The sequence below is a fragment of the Anomaloglossus baeobatrachus genome, chromosome 6 (assembly GCF_048569485.1).
Source record: "Anomaloglossus baeobatrachus isolate aAnoBae1 chromosome 6, aAnoBae1.hap1, whole genome shotgun sequence".
NCBI classification, from domain to species: domain Eukaryota; kingdom Metazoa; phylum Chordata; class Amphibia; order Anura; family Aromobatidae; genus Anomaloglossus; species Anomaloglossus baeobatrachus.
Window position 1 is genome coordinate 372,478,195 of NC_134358.1, and position 24,583 is coordinate 372,502,777.

Below are 24,583 nucleotides of genomic sequence, written 5' to 3' on the forward strand. Positions count from 1 at the left end.
TTCTGATAACAGAATTCTGCTTGTTGGAATGTATTTGATGTTTCCCAACTTGCTTTGCCATCCATTATAAAGTATTTTTGGAAGCCTCGCATATTGAGGCTCTGAGGCCAGTGTATAATGCTTTCCATTTGCCGATTTGCATCTTTACATAACTGTCAATTAGTGGGCGTTTAGTAGCCCGTTTAGACAGGCCCAGTGTTCTTTCCAATACACACAGAATGATAGATTGTTCTGTTTATACAGGACAGGTGCTGCTCACAGCAATGATACAGTCATATGAAAAAGTTTGGGCACCCCTATTAATGTTAACCTTTTTTCTTTATAACAATTTGGGTTTTTGCAACAGCTATTTCAGTTTCATATATCTAATAACTGATGGACTGAGTAATATTTCTGGATTGAAATGAGGTTTATTGTACTAACAGAAAATGTGCAGTCCACATTTAAACAAAATTTGACAGGTGCAAAAGTATGGGCACCTCAACATAAAAGTGACATTAATATTTTGTAGATCCTCCTTTTGCAAAAATAACAGCCTCTAGTCGCTTCCTGTAGCTTTTAATGAGTTCCTGGATCCTGGATGAAGGTATATTTGACCATTCCTGTATACAAAACAATTCCAGTTCAGTTAAGTTTGATGGTCGCCGAGAATTAACAGCACGCTTCAAATCATCCCACAGATGTTCAATGATATTCAGGTCTGGGGACTGGGATGGCCATTCCAGAACATTGTAATTGTTCCTCTGCATGAATGCCTGAGTAGATTTGGAGCGGTGTTTTGGATCATTGTCTTGCTGAAATATCCATCCCCTGCGTAACTTCAACTTCGTCACTGATTCTTGCACATTATTGTCAAGAATCTGCTGATACTGAGTTGAATCCATGCGACCCTCAACTTTAACAAGATTCCAGGTGCCGGCATTGGCCACACATCCCCAAAGCATGATGGAACCTCCACCAAATTTTACTGTGGGTAGCAAGTGCTTTTCTTGGAATGCCGTATTTTTTGCCTCCATGCATAACGCCTTTTTGTATGACCAAACAACTCAATCTTTGTTTCATCAGTCCACAGGACCTTCTTCCAAAATGTAACTGGCTTGTCCAAATGTGCTTTTGCATACCTCAGGTGACTGTTTGTGGCGTGCTTGCAGAAACGGCTTCTTTCGCATCAATCTCCCATACAGCTTCTCTTTGTGCAAACAGTCCTTGACTGTTCTCACAATTCTTCTTCTCGGCCTTTCTGATATTTTTCTTGGCCTGCCACTTCTGGGCTTAACAAGAACTGTACCTGTGTTCTTCCATTTCCTTAGTATGTTCCTCACAGTGGAAACTGACAGTTTAAATCTCTCAGACAACATTTTGTATCCTTCCCCTGAACAACTATGTAGAATAATCTTTGTTTTCAGATCATTTGAGAGTTGTTTTGAGGAGCCCATGATGCCATTCTTCATAGGAGATTCAAATAGGAGAAGAACTTGCAAGTGGCCACCTTAAATACCTTTTCTCATGATTGGATACACCTGCCTATGAAGTTCAAAGATCAATGAGGTTACAAAACCAATTTAGTGGTTTAGTAAGTCAGTAAAAAGTAGTTAGGAATGTTCGAATCAATAAATTGATAAGGGTGCCCATACTTTTGCACCGGTCAAATTTTGTTTAAATGCGGATTGCACATTTTCTGTTAGTACAATAATCCTCATTTCAATCCAGAAATATTACTCAGTCCATCAGTTATTAGATATATGAAACTGAAATAGCTGTTGCAAAAACCCAAATTGCTATAAAGAAGAAAGGTTAACATTAATAGGGGAGCCCAAACTTTATCATATGACTGTATTTAAGAGAAGCTCTCCCAATAAACCTATGTATATGTGCATGTGGTGCTCTCTCCGGTATCCAGCACTGTTCTGCCACGTATATGTGCATTTGCTGTTCTGCCATGTATATGTGCATGTAGTGTAGTGTGAGTGTATTACCACACTGCTGCTCTCTGTGGTATCCAGCACTGTTCTGCCATGTGTATGTGCATGTAGTGCTCTCTCCGGTATCCAGCACTGTTCTGCAATGTGTATGTGCATGTAGTGCTCTCTCCGGTATCCAGCACTGTTCTGCCATGTGTATGTGCATGTAGTGCTCTCTCCGGTATCCAGCACTGTTCTGCCATGTGTATGTGCATGTAGTGCTCTCTCCGGTATACAGCGCTGTTCTGCCATGTGTATGTGCATGTGGTGCTCTCTCCGGTATCCAGCACTGTTCTGCCATGTATATGTGCATGTGGTGCTCTCTCCGGTATCCAGCACTGTTCTGCCATGTATATGTGCATGTGGTGCGCTCTCCAGTATCCAGCACTGTTCTGCCATGTATATGTGCATGTGGTGCTCTCTCTGGTATCCAGCACTGTTCTGCCATGTATATGTGCATGTGGTGCTCTCTCCGGTATCCAGCACTGTTCTGCCATGTATATGTGCATGTGGTGCTCTCTCCGGTATCCAGCATTGTTCTTCCATGTGTATGTGCATGTAGTGCTCTTTCCGGTATCCAGCACTGTTCTGCCATGTATATGTGCATGTGGTGCTCTCTCCGGTATCCAGCACTGTTCTGCCATGTATATGTGCATGTAGTGCTCTCTCCGGTATCCAGCACTGTTCTGCCATGTATATGTGCATGTGGTGCTCTTTCCGGTATCCAGCACTTTTCTTCCATGTGTATGTGCATGTAGTGCTCTTTCCAGTATCCAGCACTGTTCTGCCATGTGTATGTGCATGTGGTGCTCTCTCCGGTATCCAGCACTGTTCTGCCACGTACATGTGCATGTGGTGCTCTCTCTGGTATCCAGCACTGTTCTGCCATGTGTATGTGCATGTAGTGCTCTCTCCGTTATTCAGCACTGTTCTGCCATGTGTATGTGCATGTAGTGCTCTCTCCGGTATCCAGCACTGTTCTGCCATGTGTATGTGCATGTAGTGCTCTCTCCAGTATCCAGCACTGTTCTGCCATATGTATGTGCATGTAGTGCTCTCTCCGGTATCCAGCACTGTTCTGCCATGTGTATGTGCATGTAGTGCTCTCTCCAGTATCCAGCACTGTTCTGCCATATGTATGTGCATGTAGTGCTCTCTCCGGTATCCAGCACTGTTCTGCCATGTACATGTGCATGTAGTGCTCTCTCTGGTATCCAGCACTGTTCAGCCATGGGTATATGTGCATGTAGTGCTCTCTCTGGTATCCAGCACTGTTCTGCCATGTGTATGTGTATGTGCATGTAGTGCTCTCTCCGGTATCCAGCACTGTTCTGCCATGTGTATGTGCATGTATTGCTCTCTCTGGTATCCAGCACTGTTCTGCCATGGGTATATGTGCATGTAGTGCTCTCTCTGGTATCCAGCACTGTTCTGCCATATGTATGTGCATGTAGTGCTCTCTCCTGTATCCAGCACTGTTCTGCCATGTGTATGTGCATGTAGTGCTCTCTCCGGTATCAAGCACTGTTCTGCCATGTGTATGTGCATGTAGTGCTCTCTCCGGTATCCAGCACCAAATTTACACTGTTATAGAAGCTGTAAACTGACTACTTTACATTGTATTTTAGTGTCATATTTACAGTGTTGTCCCATGAAAAGATATAATAAAATCTTTACAAAGCTGTGGGGGGTGTACTCAATTTTTTGATATACCGTATATGTGTATCCTGTTTCCTGCATTTATATTTACCAAATTTACTCTCTAAAGGTCCCATCTACAATTTTCCTTAGTCTCTGAGCGAATAGGGGAAGACTGGCTGCTGTGATGAAGCCATACACTGTACACAGACATTGTATCTCCCTGCAGCACATCCTCAGAAAACGCTGCAGCATTGAGGACATTATATAGTAGTGCTGTGCAGTGCAGATGTGGCTCCAGCATTGAAGTCAGATTAAAACTTATTAGATGGCAGTATCTTCCCTCTTTGTGTGTCTTTCTGCCTCCAAATCGCCCTTAGGGCTCAATTAGAGTAGTGTTTTTTTCGTCTTTGTACATGACAGATCGCGCTTGGACCACACATAATCCAATTGTAGCCAATTTGCCAGTGGATATTTTTCTATGCGGACCATCAAAAATTGAAGAATGCAACAATCTGGACAAGAATAGTGCATGCAATAGAAGACAACACATGCGCCCATTAACGATGTGGACAAGCACTTGGAACCTACCACATCTGGGGTTTGCCCGAATTTTCATATGCCCCTTTGAACTTGGCCTAAAGCGGGCTTTACACACTGCGATATCGGTCCCGATATCGCTAGTGTGGGTACCCGCAACCATCTCTTGCGCGACACGGGTAAATCACTGCCTATGCCGCACAACATCGCCCAGACCCGTCACACATACTTACCTGCCCGGTGACGTCGCTGTGACCGGCGAACCGCCTTTCTAAGGGGGGCGGTCCGTGCGGCATCACAGCGACGTCACTGAGCGGCCGCCCAATAGCAGCGGAGGGGCGGAGCTGAGCGGAACGTAACATCCCGCCCACCTCCTTCCTTCCGCATAGCGGCCGGGAGGCAGGTGAGGAGAGCTTCCTCGTTCCTGCGGTGTCACACGGAGCGATGTGTGCTGCCGCAGGAACGAGGAACAACCTCGTTACTGCTGCAGTAACGATTTTTGAGAATGGACCCCCATGTCACTGATGAGCGATTTTGCACGTTTTTGCAACGATGCAAAATCGCTCATCGGTGTCACACGCAACGGCATCGCTAATGCGGCCGGATGTGCGTCACTAATTCCGTGATCCCAAAGAGTTCGCATTAGCGATGTCGTAGCGTGTAAAGTCCCCTTTACTCTGAAATGTGACAAATTAGCAACCATGTTTCCAATACAAATATAAATCCAGCCTAACTTGCTTCAAATCTTTCCTTATTATGTACTAGAAGGTGGCCCGATTCTAACGCATCAGGTATTCTAGAATTTATTGTGTAGTTAATGTATGATTTTTGTTACATATATCGATGTTGTTGTGTGTAGTTTCCAGTGTTTGTGTAGGGCACTGTAAATGTTCTGGGTGTTGTCTGGGTGTGGGGGTGTGTGAGAGCAGTGTTGTATGTGTGTTGCGTTGTGTGTGTTGCGTTGTTTGTGGAGCGCTGCGTGTCTGCAGTGTTGTCTGTGTGTGGTGCTGTGTGTGTTGCGCGGTATGTGTGGGTGTGGAGTGCGTGTGTGTGTTTTGGGGGAGGTATGTTTTGTGCAGTGTGTGTGTTGCGCGGTATGTGCGTATATTTGTGTATCGTCGCGGTGTTTGTGTGTTGGGTGTTGTGTGTGTGTGTGTGGCGTTGTCTGTGTGTGGGTGTCTGTGTAGGGCAGTGTTTGTGGTTCCCAGTGTGTGTGTGGTGTGTTGTGCGGTGCGCGTGTGGCGCTGTGTGTGTGTTTTGAAGGGAGGTGTGCACCCCCATCGTGCTCCATCCCCCATGCTGCGCACCCCCCATCGTGCTCCATCCCCCCATGCTGCGCACCCCCAATCGTGCTCCATCCCCCATGCTGCGCACCCCCATCGTGCTCCATCCCCCATGCTGCGCACCCCCATCGTGCTCTATCCCCCATGCTGCGCACCCCCCATCGTGCTCCATTCCCCATGCTGCGCACCCCCATCGTCCTCCATCCCCCATGCTGCGCACCCCCCATCGTGCTTCATCCGCCATGCTGCGCACTCCCATCGTGCTCCATCCCCCATGCTGCGCACTCCCATCGTGCTCCATCCCCCATGCTGCGCACTCCCCATCGTGCTCCATCCCCCATGCTGCGCACTCCCCATCGTGCTCCATCCCCCATGCTGCGCACTCCCCATCGTGCTCCATCCCCCATACTGCGCACTCCCCATCATGCTCCATCCCCCATGCTGCGCACCCCCATCGTCCTCCATCCCCCATGCTGCGCACCCCCCATCGTGCTTCATCCGCCATGCTGCGCACTCCCATCGTGCTCCATCCCCCATGCTGCGCACTCCCATCGTGCTCCATCCCCCATGCTGCGCACTCCCCATCGTGCTCCATCCCCCATGCTGCGCACCCCCCATCGTGCGCCATCCCCCATGCTGCGCACCCCCCATCGTGCTCCATCCCCCATGCTGCGCACTCCCCATCGTGCTCCACAGTCACACATCAGACAGTATACACGCACACATCTGATTGCATACACTCTCACCCCACTTCTCCTTGTGCCCTCCGGTGGGCGGTCCCAGCAGCTGTGCTGCACGCCGTGCTCCTCTGCCTTCTGCCAACACGCACACATCCGATCGCATACACGCACACATCCGATCGCATACACGCACACATCCGATCGCATACACGCACTGACGATATCGCACATACGCGCTCACACACTCACAACATCCGGAGATACCACATGCTTCCGGCCATGTGATCCTCCGGCAGGTCCTGGAAGGTCACTGCACGGCACGCACAGTATCGCCGCCGAGAAGTACGCGATATCACTGGATGTTGTGAGTGTGTGGATGCGATCTGATGTGTGTGAGGTGTGTGTGAGAGTGAGTGAGTGTGATCTGATGTGTGTGTGTCTGTTCTTATGTGTGTGCGTGTGTGTGTTTGTGTTCTGCCGCTGCAGGACCTTGATGCGCTCACCTGCTCCCGGTCGGCGTCTGGTGAGTATGACTGCGGGGTCTTCTTTCTTCTCTCTTCTGGGGGTGCCCGCTGCCTATAATGAAGTGTCTTGCAGTGTCTTTAACTCTTTCACCGCTGCATGACACTTCATTATTGACCTCAGCGTATGCCGGCTCCCTGCACATGTGTACCGGGAGCCGGTGTTCGCTGGTAACCATGATACACATCGGGTAACTAAGGGAAACGCTTCCTATAGTTACGCGATGTGTATCATGGTTACCAGCGTACACCGGCTCCGTCACGATCCCAGCATCGCAAGGTTATGTCCGCCGGGAGCGGGGCAGAGTGTGCCAACGTGTGGCGGGGGCGAGCGGGCGAGGCGTCAGTGTATGCCGGCTCCCTGCACATGTGTACCGGGAGCCGGTGTACGTTGGAGCGGGCGATGCGTGCGGAGGGCCGGGGCGAGCGGCTAATCCATGCGGGGGGCGGGGCCAGGCCGAGGCGAGCGGCCAATCCGTGGGGGTGGGCGGGGCCAGGCCGAGCCCAGCGGCCAATTCGACAGTTCTCACGCCAACGACACTGTCACGGTGACACAATTTTGGAGCAAGACAGACAGACAGAATAAGGCAATTATATATATAGATTATACATGTGTACGTAGATGGACACTGCTTTAACACCTACAGCTAAATAGTCAAACCATGACTAAATGACTTTCAGCTCCCAATTTTATATGGATAATACTGCAGTGTGTTTGCGCCTTTGGACAATTCCCTTCAGCCTTTACTCACCATAATGTCCCCCTTGATGATTTGGGCAGGCTCAACAGCCATGCTTAATCTGTTTTGATTTTCTGGTCCAACATTACTGAACAAAAAGATAAGAAAAAAAAAATTCAGAGATATTGGCATTTCCACTAAAATTGTTTAAAATTATGGTAAAAAACAGCAATAATCAATTATGAAAAGAACAACACAAACACTAATTGGTGGTTTTCTGCCTGTGTGACTGGTTTAGGTTGTGAATTAATCAAGGTGGCTGTTCATAGTAATGAAAATATGAATAGATTAGGAAAAAAGAAAATGTTCCAATATCTAGTTTTATTAAAGAGGTGGTCCACTACTCAGCATTAATGGTCACATCGATGTAAACCTCATAAAGAAGGCTTTTCTTAAATACCTTGCATAGGAAATTCTGCCTCTGAGCGGCAGTGTTGCGGCCCGTCATTCCCATTACGTGACCTCTGAGACCCAGTGATGTCACGTCAACTTCCTGTTGACCTGACATCACTGAGGCGGCCTCAGTCTCCCTGAGTGACTGTGCTGTGGGCCGTGTTTCACTGCTCATCACAGCCCAGCGTCACAGCCCAGCATCTACCCGCTCTCTTCTGCACTGCAGAACGCCGCAAGTAGGGGCGATGCTGGGCTGTGAGGAGCGGTGAAACTCCGCTCACAGCGCAGTCACTCGGAGACTGGGTCTCGCCTCGGTAATGTCAGGTCAACTGGAAGTTGACGTGACGTCACCGGATCTCAAAGGTCATGTTATTGGAATGACAGACCGCAATGGTGCCACTCAGATGCAGAATTTACAACACAAGGTATATTAGAAAAGCCTTTTTATGAGGTTCACATCGATCTGGCCACTAATGCTGAGTAGTGGACCACCTCTTTAAGTAAAAATGTAAGTTAATCATTCCTTTTAACTCCAGTATTACCAGATTCATTATCAAATTCTGAAAGCTATAACATTAAAGGGAACGTGTCAAGTGGAGAAATGTTAATAACATGGAGGTATGGAGTTAATATGCAGGTTAACAGCATTCTAACCTTGCATGGTGCCTGTAGATTAAACCCCACAACTGGGAGGAATGAACTTTAATCTTCCTGGCAGCATTCTGGTTTCAGTCATGGCTCTGTGTTTGGAGTGCGGCAGCTGTAACCACATCCCCTCGCTGACTGACCATCTTTCAGTATTAGAGAAGGCGGTCAGTCAGTGCAGGGGGCGATGTTACAGCTGCCGGTCTCCATACCAAAAACAGTGACTTAATCTGCACAAGTGCCGCCCACATGACTGGAACGCTGCCGGGAAGATTAAAGTGCAAGCTCCAGGCAGATTCAGAATGACATTAACCTGTACATTAACCCCAAATCTGCAGGTTAACAGTGTTTTTCCTCATAACTGGTTTTCTTAAATTTTCAGTAGAAGCACAACAGATAAGGCCCGTTTCACACATCCGGCATTTCGCTGGATGCCAAATCCGGCACGCATGCAGTACAGTACATTCATTTACAGTGGAAGCGCGACACCAAGCGGACAAATGCGGTTGTGTATGAAGCATGTGTCCGCATAGTGTCGCGCTTCCACTGTAAATGAATGTACTGTACTGCATGTGTGACGGATTCAGCAAAATGCCGGATGTGTGAAATGGGCCTAAAGGAGGACTTTTTTACATGATGTGTTATATTTTTCAGATTCTAGTTTTGTAATTTCATTTTAAGGTTCCTATAAAGGTACAAAAATATTGGGACTCCTGCACATTACACTTACAAAAGAATTTAGCTAAATCCATAGCCATTGAAGGGAATCTGTCAGAAGGGTCAACCCTTATAATATCTTTATATAGGCATGCAGGTTATAGAAAGTTGAATAAAATGATACCTTGGTATCTGCAATCCAATGTCTTATTCCCAAGAAATTCACGTTCCAAATACCCCTTTTTCTTCTAAGCCCAACAGTGTGCTTATACCACAGTTAACATTATATGCTTGGCATTTTTGTAGTGAGGAGAGCCCACTTAATTTACTGGGTGTGTGTCTTCAGAAGCATGAGCTGGATACAATCTATGGGCACTACAATGCATTGGGCACTGCAAGGGTTTATTTGCAATTTTAAGTTTTGCAACATTCACTGTGTTTTTCTCCATGGGTGTTTTCCAGAGCTACAATTGTCGCTCATAGATGAATTCCCTTTCAAGCCCTATGGTACATCCAAACAGTACTGTACAGTCACATGTGGGGTATTGTCACGTTCAGAAGAAATTGTGTAATATATTATGGGCTCTTTCTTACTTATTCCCCTTGTGAAAATTGTATATCTGAGGTTCAAATAACATTTTAGTGGTAACAATTAAATTATTTTTTCTTCACGACTAGTGATGGGCGAATAATGACATTTTTGTGTACTCACCGTAAAATGTCTTCCTTGGAGCCTTTCATTGGGGGACACAGACAGTGGGTATTATGGTGTCTCCAGGGAGGCGTGACACTAGATTTGTCACAGCATATACCTTAGCTAGGCAGGAAACTGGCTCAGTTTGGTGTAAAAGCAGTAAGAGAAGGACAACCAAATCCACAAGGGTGGGAGCTGTGTCCCCCAATGAAAGGCTCCAAGGAAGACATTTTACGGTGAGTACACAAAAATGTCATTTCCTTTCTCACCTTTTCATTGGGGGACACAAACAGTGGGACGTACCAAAGCAGTCCCTGGGTGGGAACTGAACTATTAACAGTGTATAACATCAGACTAAGAGCTGGCTAACAACTGCAGTGAACACGTATCAAAACACTGTCAAAAAACCGAGCAGTGGCCACTTATAAATGGGCCACTGCCACCTGAAGGACTTGTCCTCCAACAGCAGCATCTGCAGAAGCATGCATATGCACTCTGTAGAATTTTGTAAACATGTGCACACTGGACCAGGTAGCGGCCTTGCAAAGTTGGGCCGCCGAAGCCTGATGGCGGATAGCCCAGGAAGAACCCACTGCTCGCGTAGTGTGAGCCCGCACAGATTCAGGAGGAACAACACCTCGTGTTTTGTAAGCCTCACAGATGGCAGTCCTAATCCATCGAGAAATCGTGGATTTAGAAGCCGGATTGCCCTTTTTGCGTCCTTGTGAGAGGACGCAGAGGGCATCGGACTTGCGCAACGGCGCTGTTCTGGAGATGTAGATCCGCAGAGCCCTGACGAGATCTAGAGTGTGAAGGGCTTTTTCAAAAGAGTGGACCGGGCAGAATGACGGCAACACAATGTCCTCGTTTAAGTGGAAAGAGAAGATACGACCTTCGGGAGAAAAAAGCGGGGGAAGGCCGAAGGACCACCTTATCATGATGGAAAATCAGGTAAGGTGAGCGTCAGGAAAGGGCCGCCAGTTCGGACACTCGCCTGATAGAGGTTGTGGAGACACGGGGCTCAGTGGGTGCTCTCGTCCACTAAAACCCACTGCCTTTAGAAAGACAGCGTGGCTCAGGGCTCATCCAAACTGAACGCTGGCCTCCTTAACCGTGGGCGTAACACTACTCAGACAACACAGGGTGAGGGAACCACAATAATTAGACTTTATTGGATCCCCAAAATATTAACGGCACATAACACAACCAGCAAAAGACACAAATGTAACAGGCAACAGAGTCTCACCCATCCGCTGGCTCACCAGGGATTTAGAATGTCCATGCCTCAGAGCTTCCAGGGCCGCTTACTCCAGTCCAGCAGCACCCCGCTTTTGGCGGGCACCCACCGAGAAAGGAATAATGCCAGATTCAGGAAGCTGTGTGAGGTCTGCAAAGTCTGTAACATGTGACTGAACTGTCCCAACCTGAGTGTCCTCCTTAAGTAGTCCTGGTATGACGTTACAATCCTGGCAGCCGGAGTCGAAATCCCTAGGCTGTGGATATGGTCTCCAACCGGAGCCGGAGTCCCTAGATTGAAGCCATAAGATATCCTGATCCTCTAGTCAGCTCCAAAGAGCTTAGACTGGATCCATCAGCATCCATCAACCTTCATCCACCCTGGTGGCTTAAAGAAGTCCCTTTTATAGCCATAACCTTCCCTTAGGATACACTGCGTCCTCATCGATTGGTTGGACAAGATTGCTTCTCCCATTGGATGAATTTCAAGCTGCATGTATAATGTTCATTTAAATGATGTGCATAGAAAGACTCAGTATATCTACATGGAGTTGGCAAGTCACCGACTAGACAATGGCTACTAAGGTAATTACATTATCAATACACAACTACAAAACAATGATTACTGAAAAAGTCTGGAGAACAATACGTCTGGCTTTCAGTGGCCAACACAATTACATTGAGTCAACAAGTCTTGTAAAAACAATGAGGGACTTCTCCCCCGTCTATAAACAATTTATCAAGCTGTCTGGCTGAATTTTAAGAAACTTTAACCCATGAGAGTCCATGTCGTCACAGAGGTAATGGCGACTAAAAAGGCAACCTTCCAGGACAGTCGTTGAAGAGAGATTTCTCTCAGAGGTTCGAAGGGAGGAAGCTGAAGAGCTTAGAGAACCAGATTCAGATCCCAGGGATCTAAGGGGTGGCGATAAGGAGGGACAAAATGCGCCACCCCTTGAAGAAAGGTACGGACCTGAGGGCGAGAAGCCAGCCGCTTCTGGAAAAATACTGACAAGGCAGAAACTTGTCCTTTAAGGATACTGAGAGCTAGACCCGAGTCCAGACCGTCTTGCAGAAAGGCAAGAACATTAGGGATTGAAAAGGTAAGGGGCGACCGATTATGACGGTCACACCAGGAAAGATAGGTCTTACAGGTCCTGTGGTAGATACTGGCGGAAGAGGGCTTCTGAGCATTAAGCATGGTATGAACTACCTTAGAAGAAAGACCTGCCTTGGCTAGAATCAAGGATTCAAGTGCCACACCGTCAAATGCAGCTGTGCTGTATTCTGGTGGAATATTGGACCTTGCGACAGAAGATCCGGGCAGTCGGGAAGATGCCAGGGAGTGTCGCCGAGCAGTTTGAGAAGCTCTGGGTACCAGGCTCTCCTGGGCCAGTCCGGGGCCACGAGGATCACCGGGATTCCCTCCGCTTTGATTTTCTTGATTACTCTTGGAATGAGAGGAAACGGAGGGAAGCTGTAGGGTAGGCGAAACTGCGACCACGGAAAGACTAGAGCGTCGGAGCCGAGTGCTAGCGGGTCTCTCGACCGGGATATGAAGGGATGTATTTTGGCGTTCATCCGAGAAGCCATGAGGTCCACATCTGGGAGTCCCCAACGAAGAGTGATCTGATGGAACACTTCGTCATGGAGGGACCATTCCCCTGCCGCTAGACCTTGCCTGCTGAGAAAGTCTGCGGCCCAGTTGTCTACCCCTGGAATATGGACAGCTGAAAAAACGGGAATGTGCATCTCTGCCCAAATAAGAATCCTGGATACTTCTTTCATCGCTGCCATGCTGCGAGTTCCTCCCTGACGGTTGATGTAAGCCACAGCCGTGGCATTGTCTGACTGGATGCGAACAGGGAGGCCCAATAGTAAGGGTTGAAAATCCTGAAGAGCCAAAAATATGGCTGTGATCTCCAGAACATTGATGTGCAGGGAGCGCTCGGAAGGAGACCAGCATCCGTGAACAGTGTGGTGGAGAAACACCGCCCCCCAGCCTATCAGGCTGGCATCCGTCGTGACTACTTGCCAGTGGACCGGGCGGAAGGACTTCCCTTGAGATAGGGATGAGGCTTGAGTCCACCAGATGAGGGAGCTGAGCGCAGACCGAGATAGGCGGACTGACCGGTCTAGTGAAGCTGGATTCTTGTCCCTGTAGGGTAGAAGATCCAGTTGTAGAGGGCGCAGATGGAATTGGGTAAAGGAAACGGCTTCTATGACCGCCACCATCTTGCTTAACACTCTCATTCCATTCTGAAGGGATGTGTGACGGCGAGAGCGGAGGGATTGGGCGGCCCGGATCAGGGAAGACCTCTTGTCCTCTGGAAGGAAAAACCCGGGACTGAGCCGTGTCTATCAGCATACCTAAAAAGGTGATGCGCTGATGAGGAATGAGGGATGACTTGTTGAAGTTGATAAGCCACCCTAGCCTTGACAGCGTGTCTAGGCAAATCTGCACGCTTTCTGAGCAAACTTGAAGAGAGCTCCCTTTGACAAGAAGGTCGTCCAAATAGGGAACGACCAGGATGCCTTTGGGGTGTAAAATGGACATGACTGCCTCCATGACCTTTGTGAAGACCCGAGGCGCAGTGGCCAGCCCAAAGGGGAGGGCCCTAAATTGGAAATGACGGTGTCCTACGGCAAAGCGAAGGAACCGTTGATGAGAGGCACATATGGGAATGTGTAAATAAGCATCTTGAATGTCTATGGAAGCTAGGAATTCTCCAGGTTCCATGGCGGCTAGCACTGCTCTCAATGATTCCATTCGGAAAGTTCGAATCCGTACGAATTTGTTCAGCCGTTTGAGGTCCAAGATAGGGCAGACAGAGCCATCTTTTTTGGGAACGACAAAAAGGTTTGAATAGAAACCTTTGCCGCGCTGTTCCAGGGGCACTGGAATTATAACATTTGCTTTCTGTAAAGAGGCTATGGCCTGAAATAAGGCCTGGCTTTGCGTTTTGGACTTTGGAAGACGACAACGCAGAAACCTGTTGGCCGGCAGGGAATGGAAATCGATCTTGTAACCTGAGGTGACGATTTCTCGAACCCAAGCATCGTGAGTATGGTCTAGCCAGATATCCCGAAAAAGCAGAAGCCGCCCTCCAACAGGAGTCGGATCTAAGGGATACCTGGCGTCATGCTGAGGGGGCCTGTACAGAGCGAGGTCCTTTGGGTTTAGGTTGCTTGGAGTGGGAACGCCAAGAAGAGCCCCTTGAGGAACCGGATCCTCGATCTGAGCGTTGGGATGATCCTTGGGCTGATGGTTTTTGGGGGGCAGGCCGAAAGAACTGCCTGCGCCAAGGAGATTTTTTAAAATTCCTGGATACAGGCCGCTTTTGAGGTAGAATGGTACTTTTACCACCCGTCATCTCAGATATGAGTTTGTCCAGGGATTCTCCAAACAGAAGCAGGCCATGGAAGGGGAGTGTGGACAGGGATTTTTTGGAGGCACTGTCCGCATTCCATATTTTTAGCCAAAGGACTCTGCGGGCAAAGACAGCATTGGCCGCTGATAGGGCTGACAAACTAGCTGCATCTAGGGAGCCGTGAAGAAAATAATTAGAGGCTAGAGAGAACAAATCAAGGATCTCAAAAGCCGCCGGGGGAATATTACAAGAGCGAAGCATCCTGCGTAGGTTCTTGCTCCACACCCCCATAGCTCTTGTGACCCATGTTAAGGCAAACAGGGGGCGAAGAGAGGAGCCTGAAGCCTGGAAAATAGATTTGACCGCAGCATCAACTGCGCAGTCGGACGAGTCCTTGAGAGACGCGTTGTCTGAAACAGACATGACCGTGTGTTTAGCCAGTCTGGATACTGGCGGATCCACAACGAGGGGTACTGACCAGGGCTTAACTATTTCAGAGGGAAAGGGATAAGCGAATGAAGAGAAGGGTTTTTTATTAAACCTTCTATCAGGATGATCCCACCATTTAGATATAATTTGCCAAAAAAACGGATCCTGAGAAAAGGATTTAGGAGGCTTCTTGGCCCGCTTGATTGCCGACTGAGAAGTCGGGTCAGGAGGCTGATCAGAGATCGACAGAGAGTGATTGACAGCCGAAATTCGTGTGTCTTCTATATGCCTAGACTCAGAAAGGACATCTGAATCAGAGTCAGAGTCTTGAGAATCGTGACTACTAAAGGTCACGGAACCTCAGTCAGACTGACCATCGGTCGAGTCGGATGAGGCGTAGAGGCGCCTTTTGGAAACAGCCTTTTTACGTTCTGGGGAAGAAAGACCAGACGAAGCAGGCAGGCTCCTCTGAGGAAGCTGGGCCGGGGGAAGGCTGTGGGAGCCTGAGGACGGCTGGGATATCTGAGCGGCAAGGTCATCTAACCTTTTAGACATTAGAAGAGCCCATGCAGGCATTACGTCATCAGACGGGGGTGCTGCCTGGCCGGTGGCCGGAGCAGAATCCAGAGACTGCACGGCATCCTGGTCCGGCAACGGGGTCTGATGTGACACGGTAGAAGGGGCATCGCAGCCCCGGCATAGTTTATAGCTTCGGCCATTAGAAAACGAGCGTCCACAGGTGGTACAGGCATAGTACAGGTCCGTAGAGGACACCTGAGAAGGTTTATCACCCTTGCGGTTACGCATGTCAGCAATAGAGTCCTACAGCCCTATAGGGGTAGAGTTATATGAGTGAGGAGCCACTAGCAGTATTATAAAGTGACTGCTATGCACAGCCAGTATATACCGTAGCAAAATGGCATATACTGTCAAACAGCCGGCATATACCTGCAGGCAGAGCCAGTATATACCGCTAATAGCTGATATACACCACTAGCCAGCTGGCACACACCGCTAGAGAGACCGCGATATACCACTGAGCAGAGCGGTATATAGAGCTGCAGAAGTGCAGAGCCAAGGAGTCTGCTCCCCACGTGGAAAATGGCGTCCAGTGTTCCTGGCAGCATGGAGGAGAGAGACGGCCCCCGGAGGCTGATTAGTCTCAGGGCTGGGACTAAGCGTGATGGCCAATCGGAAAGGAGCTGCTCCTGAGTGAGGGAGCGGCTTCCAGAGCAGTGAGAGGGGGCGTTGCTAGAATGCAGGCCGAAGCCGGGGGATAAATTAATGATGCGCCCCGGGATCACGGCCTGCATCGGCCCACCGGCGCCTTTCCAGGCGGCGGTTTGGATGCAGGGGACAGACGACTCGTCGTCTCCCTACCTGCTCCTGGCTCCGTCTGAAGTCGCGTCTTTGATGGATGCTGGGATCTCAGGGACGCATCTTCGGCTCAAGGCTGAAGCAGGTCCTCGGCTCTGCTCAGCCCTCTGGAGCTACCTTGGTTTGAGGTGCTTCCAGGGAGCCTGGAGGGGTACGCAAACCCGACCACTTGGGCGCGAGGGAAGACTGACGGCTTGTGCACGCAAAGTTTCCTCTGCCCGTACGCGGGGGGAACGAGGGTGGCAAGGCACCCCGGTATTGCCCCATAATCAAAAATAGAATGAAAAGCAAAAACAAAATAAAAAATAAAACAAATAAGCTGGCCTAAGGCACCTGGTGGAGCTCAGGACAGACATGTCAGCCTCCCTGCTGACACTAGAAAAAAACTGGAGCTAGTTTCCTGCCTAGCTAAGGTATATGCTGTGGGGGGAGGAGCTAACACTTTAGCAAATCTAGTGTCACGCCTCCCTGGAGACACCATAATACCCACTGTCTGTGTCCCCCAATGAAAAGGCGAGAAAGGAAGTAACTATTAGTGTTCAGATTATTTGTAATAAATCCCAAAGTGCTATTCCGGTATTAGTCATGAATAATGAACTTAATGCAAGACAATAGGGAACCGGTGTATTTTACTTGCCGTGACAAATAGTGGAATAGTACTTGGTATTCAGTAAGCATTATCAAAACATTAATAGTTACTATTCGCCCATCTCTATTTACCACCCCATAGGATAAAATTCAGTGAGACACATGTAGTGTCAATATGCTCACTGCACCCCTAGATAAATTCATTGAGGGGTGCAGTTTGTAAAATGGTGTTCTTTAAGGGGGATTTCTGCTATTTTGGCATCTCAGGGGCTCTGCCAGTGTGACAGTGGTCCATTTTCTTCTCTATTACCCATTTTAAAAAATAAAACTTGTCTAAAGCAACAATTTGGTGGAAAAAAATAGTATTTTTTTTTATTTTCATAACCTAATGTTATACAAATCTGTGAATCACTTAGGGGTTAAAATTCCCCAATACACCCCAAAATGAATTCCTTGAGTGGTGTAGTATTCAGAATAGGATTAGCTTTGGGGGAGTTTCTGGTGTTTTGTCATCAAATGTTACATGGCGTCCACAATCTATTCCAGCTATTACTGAGTTAGGAAATAGCAGTTGGTACTGATGAGATTCTATGTAAATAGAAGAGGGAGGAAGCGGCGGAGCTCTGTATCTAGCTTCTCTTTCTGCCGCTAGCTTCTCCTTCTAGACCTAGCTCCTCCCTCTGTCACCAGCTCCTCCTCCACTCATCACAGAATCTCATCCGAAGCAGCTCTCATCTCCTATCTCAGTAATGGGAAAGTCTTCACTGAATACAGATTGTACCTCAGAATTGAGAATTTTGATAATGACTGATCAATTCTGGCAGAGAAAGAAGCAGATTTGTCTGATAAGAAACAGTACAAAGTTTCAAATTTTAATTTGTAGTATTGATTTATGAAATAAAAATTATAATTACATTTAAGATGCCAGAACAATCACAAACCCCCCAAAGTGACCCCATTTTTTTAAATTACACTGCTCCGTGAATTAGGCCTGAGCCACACGACGAGAAAATTGGTGCGAATGGAGTGCGTTAAAACATCGCATACCACTCGGACCAATATTAGCCTGTGTGTCAGTGCACATGAGCGATTATTTTCTCAGCCCTAATCGGACCGAGAAAACAATCGCAGCATGCTGCGACTAATGCGAGACTCTTTTCTCTCGCACCCATTCAAGTGTATGGGGCGAGAGAAAAATCGCACTGCACTCTCAGTACACCGGGTGTACAGCGAGAATCGCAATAGCCGACAACGGAGGAGAGAGGGAGAGAAATCCTCCCTTCCTCAGAGCTGGCCCGCCCCTCCGCAGCGCCGGCCCGCCCCTCCGCAGCACTGGCCCGCCCCTCCGCAGCACTGGCCATCCCCCCGCAGCTGAGGTCTGCTCGCACAGTCGGACCTCAGTCGCAGGGATACTAGCATGACACTCAGCTCTGCTGTTCTGCCAGCGTGAGCCGAGTGTCATGCGAGCATCGTACTAGTGCCCCATGTGGCCCCGGCCTTAATCTATTTGTCTATCTCCACTGACGTTTTCCAACATTTAGTGTGCAGTGAATGTAGCAGAGTGAAAATTGCAAAAATGTTATTTTAGTGGCCAATACATTCTGCGAAGCTAGTGTTTCTGGAGACATGCACCCGATAAATTGTTAAAAAGTATTTTGCACCAGTTTAAGCATGTTAAATTGTTCACATCATGGAATAGTGGCTGCAGAGATATGTATTATTTTAAATTTCTCATCTCTGTGGCAGTGATATTGGCTTGTAAAATTTAGGTTATAATTTATGTGAAGTCCAGGGGGGCATTAGCAGAGCTTTGCCTCTATAGGCATGTAGTTCTTACCTTGTATGACGTTAACCAATCATAAGAAAGTGGTGTCATACAGGTGAAAAAAAAAAAAACGCCCCCACAATAGCTTATAGGGCTAAGCCACACGGCGAGAAAATCGGTGCGAGTGGAGTGCGATAAAACATCGCATTCCCCTCGGACCAATTCTAGCCTGTGTGTCAGCACACATGGGCGATTATTTTCTCAGCCCTAATCGGACTGAGAAAACAATCGCAGCATGCTGCGATTGTAATCCGAGACTCTTTCTCTCGCACCCATTCAAGTGAATGGGGCGAGAGAAAAATCGCACTGCACTCGCGGTACACCGCTGTACTGCCAGTGCAATGCGAGAATGTCTATAGCCGGCTACACAGGCGAGAGGGAGAGAAATTCCTCCCTCCCCTCCTGAGTGCCGGCCCGCCCCCTGCAGCTGAGGTCTGCTCGCACGAACGGACCTCAGTTGCAAGGACACAAGCATGAGACTCGGCTCTGCTGTACTGCCAGCACGAGCCGAGTCTCATGCAAGGGGATCGCAGTAATCCCCGTGTGGCTCCAGCCATAAGAGGATTCTCACTGTGAGACATATCGGTGATGAGCGCTGATGGTCTGCCATTATTTCACTGCAGAGTAATTACAAGTGCTGGCAGTATTGTAGCGATTACTAACAATTTTCAGATTTAATTTCCCGGCAGTAAGTGTGGAAGCCCTCTCCCCACACTGACTGCCATGAGATAAACGTGTAATTTCTTCGTCATCTCTGCGATACTCCCAGCACTTATAATCGCTCTGAGTGAGGAAAGCAGTAAGATCCAACAAGTGATTGGCATTACAGGCTCAAACTTCGGTGTACATGGAAAGCAGCTCAGGAAAGAAGAAAAGTAACCCTGTGCAGCTATTGAAAGCTCGGGATGGAGCTGAACCATTCACAAGGTGATTACAGCAATGAAATGGATTGAATATATTTGAGCGCTGGGTTCTTTATCTTCTTCCTAGTGAGGAAAGCAGACTGTACAAAACATTTATCCATGGGTGAGACGTCTGTTGTGAGCTATTGAGGTCCATGTTCTACTTTCTCCAGCATGACGACTCCTTAATATAAATTATAACCTAAACATTTAAAGATCCAATATCTCTGCCATAGAGAGAAGAAATAGAAAAATAAAACTAGGTTTTACTAAGCTCAGCAGCCACTATTCCATGTGGGATCGCCATATGCTTTAGGGAAGGAGCACCTTGTCAGACTTCTTTTTTTTTCGCCATGTTGCTTTCAGAGCCTTTGAGATACTAGTAACATGGATAGTGGGGGCTTGTTTTTTGGAGGATGAGTTTAGTTTTATAGTAGCTAATTTTGGCTGTATAACATTGATTGGTTTTAAGGCTCCTTTCACATATATCTCGTGCTTTATGTTGAGCACTTATGTCAGGGCTTTTCAGGCCGGTTTCACACATCCGGCTTTTTGCCGTTTTGCCGGATCCGGCGCTCTCCCGTACAGTTAATACAGTACAATGACAGAGCAACAAGCGCCGGTCACATGCTGTCATGTGACCGGCGCATGTGACCCGGAAGTTACAGCGCTGTCATTGTACTGTGTTATCTGTACGGGAGAGCGCCGGATCCGGCAAAACGGCAAAAAGCCGGATGTGTGAAACCGACCTTACTAAATTCCCCAAAAAAACCAAACAGGATTCAGACAGAACCCTGCTGGAGCCATTCAATATAATAAGGCAAATAAAGTCAATTTAAATTCCAGATAGCCTCTGTTCCAGGGATGTCCCATCTTTTGTAGATAGACATTCACAAAATCATGGTCAACCAGAATTTTGTGCACATCTAAAATGATAGGAAACCACCGGAAAAGAGATCATATGGCGTTCAAAGTGTCAGGCGGGCTTTGCACGTTGCGACATCGCAAGCCGATGCTGCGATGTCGCATGAGATAGTCCCCGCCCCCGTCGCAGGTACGATATCTTGTGATAGCTGGCGTAGCGAAAATAATCGCTACACCAGCTTCACATGCACTCACTTGCCCTGCGACCGTCGCTCTGGCCGGCGACTCGCCTCCTTCCGAAGAAGGCGGATCGTGCGGCGTCATAGCGACATCACACGGCAGGCGGCCAATAGCGGCGGAGTGGCGGAGATGAGCAGGATGTAAACATCCCACCCACCTCCTCCTTTCCATAGAGCCGCCGGCGGCAGGTAAGGTGAAGTTCCTCGCTCCTGCGGCGTAACACACAGCGATATGTGCTGCCGCAGGAACGAGAAACAGCATCGCACCTGTCGCGGCAGCATAATTATGGAAAAGTTGGAGCTTGCAAGGATAATACGATAACGACGCTTTTGCGCTCGTTAATCGTATCATCAAGAATTTACACACAACGATGTCGAAAGTGACGCCGGATGTGCGTCACTTTCGATTTGACCCCACCAGCATCGCACGTGCGATGTTGCAACGTGCAAAGCCGCCCTTAGTCTTCCTGATTATAGTGAATGGTTCCATTGGCGGTTTTGTCTGAATCACAATAAATCACAATATGGCAGGGGTGCCTATGGGGTGAAAGAGGGAGCATCTGTCAACCATATACATGCCACTGTCTGTTTTGAAAGCTACATCTAGTGGGCTAAATAACCAGGATTGTGGCAAGCACCGATTGTGGACGATCTAGACGACACCCCATGGAAGTGCTATTCACTTATAAGGACTGTTAAAGACGATCGCAAAAAGACATCAAAGGTTGTTAAGGGGGCTTAAAGAAATAGCCCTTTAAAGGGAAGGTGTCACGTTTTTTAGTTTTGTATTACTAATAGTGATTATGAAGTCAAGTATTTTTAATACAAATTAAATTCACTGTTTATTTAGTTTTTATTTAATTCTAGTTTTACGGAAACACAGGGGGTTGCCATCTTGGATTTACTGTGTGTAATGACAGTTACCTCAAATACGGCAGCCCCTGTGCATAATAGACAGTTGTCGGGTTCCAACCCTATCCTCCAACACTGACACTGATTCGCTGTAAGCTGGACACACCCATGGGCTGTCCAGATCACAAGAGAGGGAGGAGATCACGCCATCTTTGTGGACCTCACAGCCTATGCTGTGTGCTGCACTTTCCCCCTGTCACCCGTTCAGGATGTGTAAGTAACAGCGCCAGGCTGCCACTACCCTCCCCCCCCGCCGCTACTCCTCCCTTCGCTCTTGTGTGTTCACCTCAGACCTCCGCTCCTCAGCTCAGCGGCAAACAGTATACTGAGGAGCGCAGTATACAGCGGAGCACGGAATACAGCGAAGCGCAGTATATGGAAGAGCACGGGATACAGCAAGGCGCGTTATACAGCGGAGTGCGGAATACAGCGGAGCGCGGAATACAGTGGGGCACAGGATACAGCAGAGCGCGGTATGCAGCAAGGCACGGTATGCAGTGGAGCGCGGAATACAGCGGCGCGCGGAATACAGTGGTGGGGGCAGTATACATGGGGGGATTATGCCAGCGGTCCTCGGTGATACTTTAGGCATTAAGATCATTTTGCGGCCACCAAAAAAATGGCTCCACACTGTGATCCTAAACTTCATTCTGTCTTATCCATTTGGAAACACCAAGATTGGGAGGAGAGCTGTGACATCACATACAAGAGCAGATTCTGCCCACTTTTTCTGCAGCTGTAATGTGAGCTAGTTCTACAATAGTGCTACAGTAGGATTTCAGCAGCTGCTCCCCCTAGTGTTTAATAGTGGAAAATATCAAACTTTTAATTTTTTTTTTATATTTTGCTCAATTAAAAACAAATAATATTTAAACAAAACAACATTTTTTCAATTATTGATTTTTTTTTTTTTACGACACCTTCCCTTTAATGCTTTTTTTTTGTTATGACTAACACCTTGCTTTGTCTAAAAACTGCAGTCTTAAATTGGTGCAACTCCCTCCTTTATATGTGTACTTTTGGGGTACATCACATATAGTTCCTCTCCTTTAAAGGGTTGTTAACTACTGGCCACCCCCTTATGAATGTCCCCAAAATGCTACATAGAATCAAAAAAGCATAATCACCTTCCAGATGGACGGCCCAGCCCTGTGTACTGCGCAGATCTTCTGAGAATAACAATGTTATGTGAGTGCTGCAGCCAATGATTGACTGCAAAGCTGACAATGCATTGTTTATGTCAGGAGACCGGTGGGGTACACAGGGCGCATGAGTCGGACTATTCCAATAGGTAAATATATATTTTTAGTTACGTTTCAAGCAGAATCTTGGGGATATTTATAAGAGGGTTGTATAGTAGAGGACAGAGAGGTCTCTGCAAGGAAAACGTGTTGTCTGCTGCAGTTTTCCCTGAGATAAAAGCGGTTTGCTGGGGGTTTTTAAGAACTGTACAGCTTTAATTGATACACCATCAAAACTTTGGGTTGGAAACACCTTGCTCCGCTAATAACATTTTAAAAAACTGTTAAGATGGTTAAAATACCTCCAATGCTTATATAATGAATATAATGCTTATATAATGAAATACAGTGGGTACGGAAAGTATTCAGACCCCTTTAAATTTTTTCACGCTTTGTTTCATTGTAGCCATTTGGTAAATTCAAAAAAGTTCATTTTTTCCTCTTATTAATGTACACTCTGCACCCCATCTTGACAGAAAAAAAACAGAAGTGTAGAAATTTTTGCAAATTTATTAAACAAGAAGAACTGAAATATCACATTGTCGTAAGTATTCAGACCCTTTGCTCAGTATTGAGTAGAAGCACCCCTTTGAGCTAGTGCAGCAATGAGTCTTCTTGGTAATGATGCAAAAAGTTTCTCACACCTGGATTTGGGGATCCTCTGCCATTCTTCCTTGCAGATCCTCTACAGTTGCATCAGGTTGAATGGTGAACGTTGGTGGACAGCCATTTTCAGGTCTCTCTAGAGATGCTCAATTGGATTTAGGTCACGGCTGGGGCTGGGCCGATCAAGAATGGTCACAGTTGTTCTAAAACCACTCCTTTGTTATTTTAGCTGTGTGCTTAGGGTCATTGTCTTGTTGGAAGGTGAACCTTCGGCCAAGTCTGAGGTCCAGAGCACTCTGGAAGCGGTTTTCTTCAAGATTATTTCTGTACTTGGCCGCATTCATCTTTCCTTCAATTGCAACCAGTCGTCCTGACCCTGCAGCTTAAAAACACCCCCATAGCATGATGCTGCCACCACCATGTTTCACTGCTGGGATTGTATTGGGCAGGTCATGAGCAGTGCCTGGAGTTTTCCACACATACTGCTTAGAATTATCACCAAAAAGTTCTATCTTCGTCTCATCAGACCAGAGAATCTTATTACTCATAGTCTGGGAGTCCTTTATGTGTTTTTTTGTAAACTCTATGCAGGCTTTCATATGTCTTGTACTGAGGAGAGGCTTCCGTCGGGCCACTCTGCCAGAAAAGACCGACTGGTGGAGGGCTGCAGTGATAGTTGACTTTCTGAAACTTTCTCCCATCTCCCTACTGCATCTCTGGAGTTCAGCCACAGTGATCTTGGGAGTTCTTCTTTACCTCTCTCACCAGGGCTCTACTCCCACGATTGCTCAGTTTGGCTGGATGGCCAGGTCTACGTAGAGTTCTGGTGATCCCAAACTTCTTCCATTTAAGGATTATGGAGGCCACTGTGCTCTTAGGGACTTTGAGAACTGTAGAAATTCTTTTGTAACCTTGGGCAGATCCGTGCCTTTTCACAATTCTGTCTCTGAGCTCCTTGGGCAGTTCCTTTGACCTCATGATTCTCATATGGTGTGACATGCACTGTGAGCTGTGAGGTCTCATATAGACAGGTGTGTCCCTTTCCAAATCAAGTCTTATCAGTTTAATTAAACATAGCTGGACTCCAATGAAGGAGTGAAACCATCTCAAGAAGGATCACAAGGAAATGGACAGTATGTGACTTAAATATGAGTGTCTGAGCAAAGGGTCTGAATACTTATGACCATGTGATATTTCAGTTTTTATTGTTTAATAATTTTGCAAAAATTTCTACATTTCTG

At 47.5% G+C, this 24,583-nt stretch overlaps 1 protein-coding gene across 3 annotated transcripts in view; it reads right to left on the reverse strand.

Moving 5' to 3' along the window:
- TNS3 (tensin 3) overlaps positions 1–24,583 on the reverse strand; it is a 528,788-nt gene that overhangs the window by 194,537 nt on the left and 309,668 nt on the right. For all 3 annotated transcript variants that reach the window (XM_075315024.1, XM_075315026.1, XM_075315025.1), the window contains one exon: positions 7,376–7,451. In XM_075315024.1, the coding sequence (XP_075171139.1) occupies positions 7,376–7,451 (76 nt within the window). The remainder of the gene's footprint in view (positions 1–7,375; positions 7,452–24,583) is intronic.